The 5,315-nt window shown below is 61.4% G+C and overlaps 1 protein-coding gene across 1 annotated transcript; it reads left to right on the top strand.

The window, feature by feature from the left end:
* The first annotated feature begins 532 nt into the window (after positions 1-532).
* Positions 533-4,990, top strand: NKX6-3 (NK6 homeobox 3). Its single transcript, XM_054656672.2, has 3 exons — positions 533-1,239; positions 3,141-3,310; positions 4,630-4,990. Exons 1-3 carry the CDS (start codon positions 858-860, stop codon positions 4,873-4,875), a joined length of 798 nt encoding a protein of 265 aa, XP_054512647.2. The 5' UTR covers positions 533-857; the 3' UTR covers positions 4,876-4,990.
* Positions 4,991-5,315: the final 325 nt, after the last annotated feature.

Here is a 5,315-nt window from a genome sequence, read left to right as displayed (position 1 = left end):
CCCGCACTTACCCCCATCTTATGCCACTTACCCCATCCCCGCTTGCGGAAGGGAAGGAAGCGGCTGCGTTCTCCTGTGGAGCTTGGACATGTGCACATAAAGGAGCCGGCGCAGCTCCGGACAGTGGCCTCTGAGTCCAGCCTCCTCTTCCCCAGGGGAGCAGCTGTAGGAACAGTGACTTCCAGTTGCCTTGGGAGCCTCCAGGGGCCCCCAGACGCTCACCTTTTCCTAGATGCTAGACTTGCTGGGAGCAAATGGACCCTCCGGCGATGAGTAGGGCTTCTAGAGCTAATTCTCTGTCTCTCTCTCGCGCGCGCGCGCGTACACACACACACACACACACACACACACACACACACACCCTGGCTGATTTTACAGTCAATCTTTCAAAGTGCAATTTGTCTAGGAAAAGCCAATGTGAGGCCCGTGTGCGCCCCGACCAATGGCGGCGCGGCTCCGGCGGCTCAGCCAGTCTCCGGCCTGTATTCTAATGGGCCGTATCTTTATCAGGGAAATGTTCCTTCTCTGAACTTAAAACTTCTCATGGAGGGTCCCCCGACTCAGAGGCAGAAAGGGGGTCTAAGCTGAGGCTTAGGGGGCCACCCTGTCCGGCCGGGGCAAGGAGAGAGGCCAGGAGCCCTGGGGAGGCCTCCCACCTGCCCGGAGCACCTGACTTCCGAGCAGCTGATCGGGTGCCGGTGCCTGGGCCAGGGCCTGGCCCATGCCTTAGGTGGGAGGCAGTCAGGAGCTCGGAGACGGTCCTGAGCCTCCAGGCCTGCCATGAGATTTGGGGCTAGAGAGTGGGCTCTTGGGTTTTAGGGGCCTGGAGAAGCCTTCCCTGTCCTGACTGGGAGATCATGGAGTCCAACCTGCAGGGGACGTTCCTGCTGAACAACACGCCGCTGGCTCAGTTTCCGGAGATGAAGGCCCCGGTGTGCCAGTACTCTGTGCAGAACTCCTTCTACAAGCTCAGCCCGCCAGGGCTGGGCCCCCAGCTGGCCGCCGGAACCCCCCACGGGATCACGGACATCCTGAGCAGGCCCGTGGCTGCGCCTAACAACAGCCTCCTCTCCGGCTACCCCCACGTGGCAGGCTTCGGGGGGCTCAGCTCGCAGGGGGTCTACTACAGCCCCCAGGTAGGGAATTTTTCCAAGGCTGGGAACGAGTACCCGACCCGGACCCGGAACTGCTGGGCGGACACGGGCCAAGACTGGCGAGGCGGGCGGCAGTGCAGCAACAGTGAGTACGGGTCCTCACCAGCCACCTCCCGGCACCCGCCAGGCCCCGGGGGGCAGAGGACGAGGAGGGGCCTCCTCCCGGGCACCCTGCACCTCTGCCCTCTCCCCCAGTCGCCATTAACCCCTGGACTCGTAGCCTCAGCTCAGTGCAGGCTGAGTTCCACCCTCTCCTCCTTCCCATCCAGCAGTGCTTGGACACAGGTGTCTGAGCCACCCCCCTCACATGCCAGCCACCTCAGCTGCCCTCCTAGGGCCCCCGGTAGTTCCAGATGTAGAGAAGGCCCCACAGCCCACGCCTGCCCTGCACGAGGTCCAGCAGGCAGCCCAGCTGGCTTCTGCAGCCCAGGGCCCATGCAACCACTTCTTCACCCAAAGCAGGCAAATGCTACCCCCGTGAGGAAAATGTCCTAGCTCACCTTCCCAGAGAGCCCTGGCATCACTAAGGGTGCAGAACGCACCCTGACCCCATCCGGGTCCAGCCTTTGAGCCAGGGGGCTGTTGCCCACCACATCCTCGGGTTTCTAGCAACAGCAGCCACACCAAGTAGCCTGTCTCGGGGAGTTGCTGCTGAGTCCAGCTGAACTTGGCCTTGGCTGTGGGGAAGCAGGGGGCCTCTTCTCAGCCCACCCATTCCTCAGCCAAGGTTTTCAGAGGGTGGGCCCGTGATGCCAGTCAGGGTTACTGGAGGAGGTGGCAGGGCTTGTCCAGGCAGGTGAGGCTCTGCTGGGAGGCAGGGAGGTGAGAGTTTTTGGAATCTTCTCTGTGCCACCGAAGCCCTGCCCACGTCAGGCAGGGGCCTCCACTTCTGTCTGATCTCTGGGCTCCCCTACGCCAGTGGGGGCTTGGGGTCAACCTAGGGAACCCCCAAAGCACACCTGTCCCCCCATTTGCTACTCTGCCTTGCTGGTCACAGTGCCTGACAGCCACCCCTCCATGGGCTGCCACCCATCGCTGTGCCCCTGGGGGTGAAGGCCTCCTCTCTCAGATCCTGTTTTAGGCTTGGCTTCAGGGGTGCTTTAAGCCTCAGCTGACTCTCTCTTCCCTCCATCTCCCCCTCCCCTCTCCACATCCCACACACCACCTCTTCAGTCCTGAATGCAGGTACACACACAGGGACATAGCCAAGAAAGTCAGTGGCTAATGAAGGCAAAGGCAGAGAGACTTGAACATGATCTCTCAGGAGGGCTCTTCCTCTCTCTGTGCCTCAGTTTCCTCACCTGTAACTTGAGCTGTCAGACTGCACAGAACGAGGCCTGACACGTGGGAATTCTGACTCTCCTGAGCCCACTGCCCACAGCTCCTTCCCGAGCCTGCTGCCCTGGCCAGGCTGGGGGTCAGGGTCTCTGGCCTCTGTGCCAGGCTCTCCGGGATGGTTGAAGCCACGTAACTTCCAGGCCTGGTGACATGGGGAAGTGGCAGCTTGGGGCATGAGGTTTGCCCCTCCCTGGTTTCCTGGAGACCTGGGAAGTTGGGTCTCAAGAGCAAGGAAGTTGGCGGAAGCCGGGGGTGGAGGGAATTCACAGGCCCTGGTCCCTAATTATAGGAGGAGGGTGACCTGAAGGGACATCCCTGGGACAGAGAGAGAACTCCTGTTGCCCCTCAGGGGAAGGCAACATCAGCGAGTATTGAGAACTTTAGACAGAGAGGCATGAGGCTCTGCTGCCCCTAAGTCCCATTACACTAGGGCAGCTGCCCTCTCGGAGCCCTGCCCACCCAGGCGGGGCAGAGGTCACAGTCACTGTTCCCCAGTATCAAGAATGCTGCTCAGGGGAAAGGAATCTTGGTGTCCTGGAAACCTCTGCAGGAGGGAGAGGGACAGGCATGGTGGTTGCCCTGCCAGACGTGCCTAGCCGCAGGGTCCCCACTTATTCTACTAACCCCACACTTCCTTCCTCCTGCCAGCCCCAGACCCCCTGAGTGACAGCATACACAAGAAGAAGCACACCCGGCCCACCTTCACGGGGCACCAGATCTTTGCCCTGGAGAAAACCTTTGAGCAGACCAAGTACTTGGCTGGCCCCGAGAGGGCGCGGCTGGCATACTCACTGGGCATGACCGAGTCGCAGGTCAAGGTAAGTCTGTGCGGGAGACGGCGCCTGCCCTGCAGGGAGGAGCCTGCCAGACAGGAGGCCACTGCGTTGGAGAGAGGTGGCCACACAACGCAGCCCCCCAGAGGGCAGCTGTCCTGGTGTCTGGGCACTGCCTGCCTGCCTAACCCTGGAGCCTGTGGTAATTAACCATAGCCAGGAAAAGGCCATCATCCACTGAGCCCCATTCTCAGAGCCTTATGTGCGGCACATCATGTCATCCTCTCAGCAACCCGGGGGGTGGGTATCATTACCCATTTCGCAGATGAAGATCAGTGTCTCCTGGCTGGGAGAGCTGGCAGAGCTGGGGTTCAACCCCAGATGTGGGGGACTCCAACCTGAGGCTTTCCCTCTCCCCCCGTATTTGGCCAAAAATTACAAGCACTGTCGGCAGCCTCTGGCCCAGATTCATGCTTGATGCTCCAGTCAGCAAAAGGAGCTGACCTCAGTTTACCAATCCTTAAGATGAAGACAACGCCTCCTTCTACTAAGCAGGATCAGATGGGCTATCAGGGGCCTGGAGCCTTGTCGCCCACACCAGGGCTAGGGAGGGTGAGCCCAGGCTCTCCCACTCCACACGCAGGGGCCCCAAATGCCCCCTAAATAGACCCGGGGAAACCGGTTTCTACCGCCTCAGAGTCTGGGGGCAACTTTCCCCACTTTGATGCTGGCTCAGTGACTTGGCGACGGGCCTAAGGATGCAGCAGGGGCAGCTGGCACCTGGGTCTAGGCTTTGCTCAGGGCCCTGGGGCCTCCCCAAGCTCCAACCCCCTGCGCCTTCCTCATCAGCCGCTCAGCTGCCCTGGGGCGAGAGCTGGGGGAAGAAGCAGACACTCCCGCATGTCTTTCTGCTTCTGGGGTGCATTCCTGCCCTCTTCAACTATCCCAAGCAATGGACCTACGTTACTTTTCTAACTAGGGGAACAATTATTTATGAAGTAGGGTGAGGGTCTATGAAGCCCATAGTAGGGACTGCTCATAAGCACCTTCCAATGAGCACCGGGGCTAAGCCTTCCACCTGCGCACTCCGCATCTTCCACCGAGTTCCCAGGTGGTGGTGGTGGTGGTGGTGGAGGAGGAGGAGGAGGAGGAGGAGGCGGAGGAGGCAAATGGTGGGGGCGGGGGACGGAGGGGAGGGCTGCCGCGCTCACGTTTTTAAATTTTATTGTCCTTCCCCAACAGAAACGTGAATGTGACAGTCACTCCGTTGTTGAGCCATTTGTTTAGCTGTAAAAGCAGGATGGCTGTTCTCGAGTCCCGTGCGCGCTGTGCCCCTGTGCCCTTCACATTCTTTCTCATCGCAGGTGTGGTTCCAGAACCGCAGGACCAAGTGGCGGAAGAAGAGCGCCCTGGAGCCCTCGTCCTCCACGCCCCGGGCCCCGGGCGGCGCGGGTGCAGGCGCAGGCGGGGACGGCGCACCCTCGGAGAACGAGGACGACGAGTACAACAAGCCGCTGGACCCCGACTCGGACGACGAGAAGATCCGCCTGCTGCTGCGCAAGCACCGCGCCGCCTTCTCGGTGCTCAGCCTGGGAGCGCACAGCGTCTGACGCCCGCCGTCCAGGCCCGGGATCCTGGCTGCAGCCTGCGCGGGGACGCCGAGGAGCCTACCTTCCCCTCCCCTTCCCCACGCTGCTGGGGGCGCAGGGACTGAGTCTTTGGATGAAGGGCGCGTGGAGGAGGAGCAGCAGGTGCAGGGGAGGAGGAGGGGAGGCGGGGGAGGAGGAGGAAAAGGAGGGAAAGGGGACAGGCATCCTAGCTAAGGGAGGAGGAGGCCAGGAGGGAGGCACAGCACTCCTGAGACCTGGAAGCCGCTGCCCCTTGCACCTCCGCGGGCCTCGCCTGCCAGTTCTGCAGATTCACAAGTGGACAGAGGACTAAAATGACCAGGCTCTGCAGCCAAGAAACTGGCTGTGGGGTCCCAGACATGCCACTGTGATCCAGCTGTTGGGGCGGGGGGAGTGGGCAGGACTTCCCAGGGAGGGAGGCA

This window comes from Pan troglodytes, chromosome 7, assembly GCF_028858775.2.
Source record: "Pan troglodytes isolate AG18354 chromosome 7, NHGRI_mPanTro3-v2.0_pri, whole genome shotgun sequence".
NCBI classification, from domain to species: domain Eukaryota; kingdom Metazoa; phylum Chordata; class Mammalia; order Primates; family Hominidae; genus Pan; species Pan troglodytes.
Note: the sequence above shows the minus strand (reverse complement) of the source record. Positions and strands in the feature narration are given on the sequence as shown.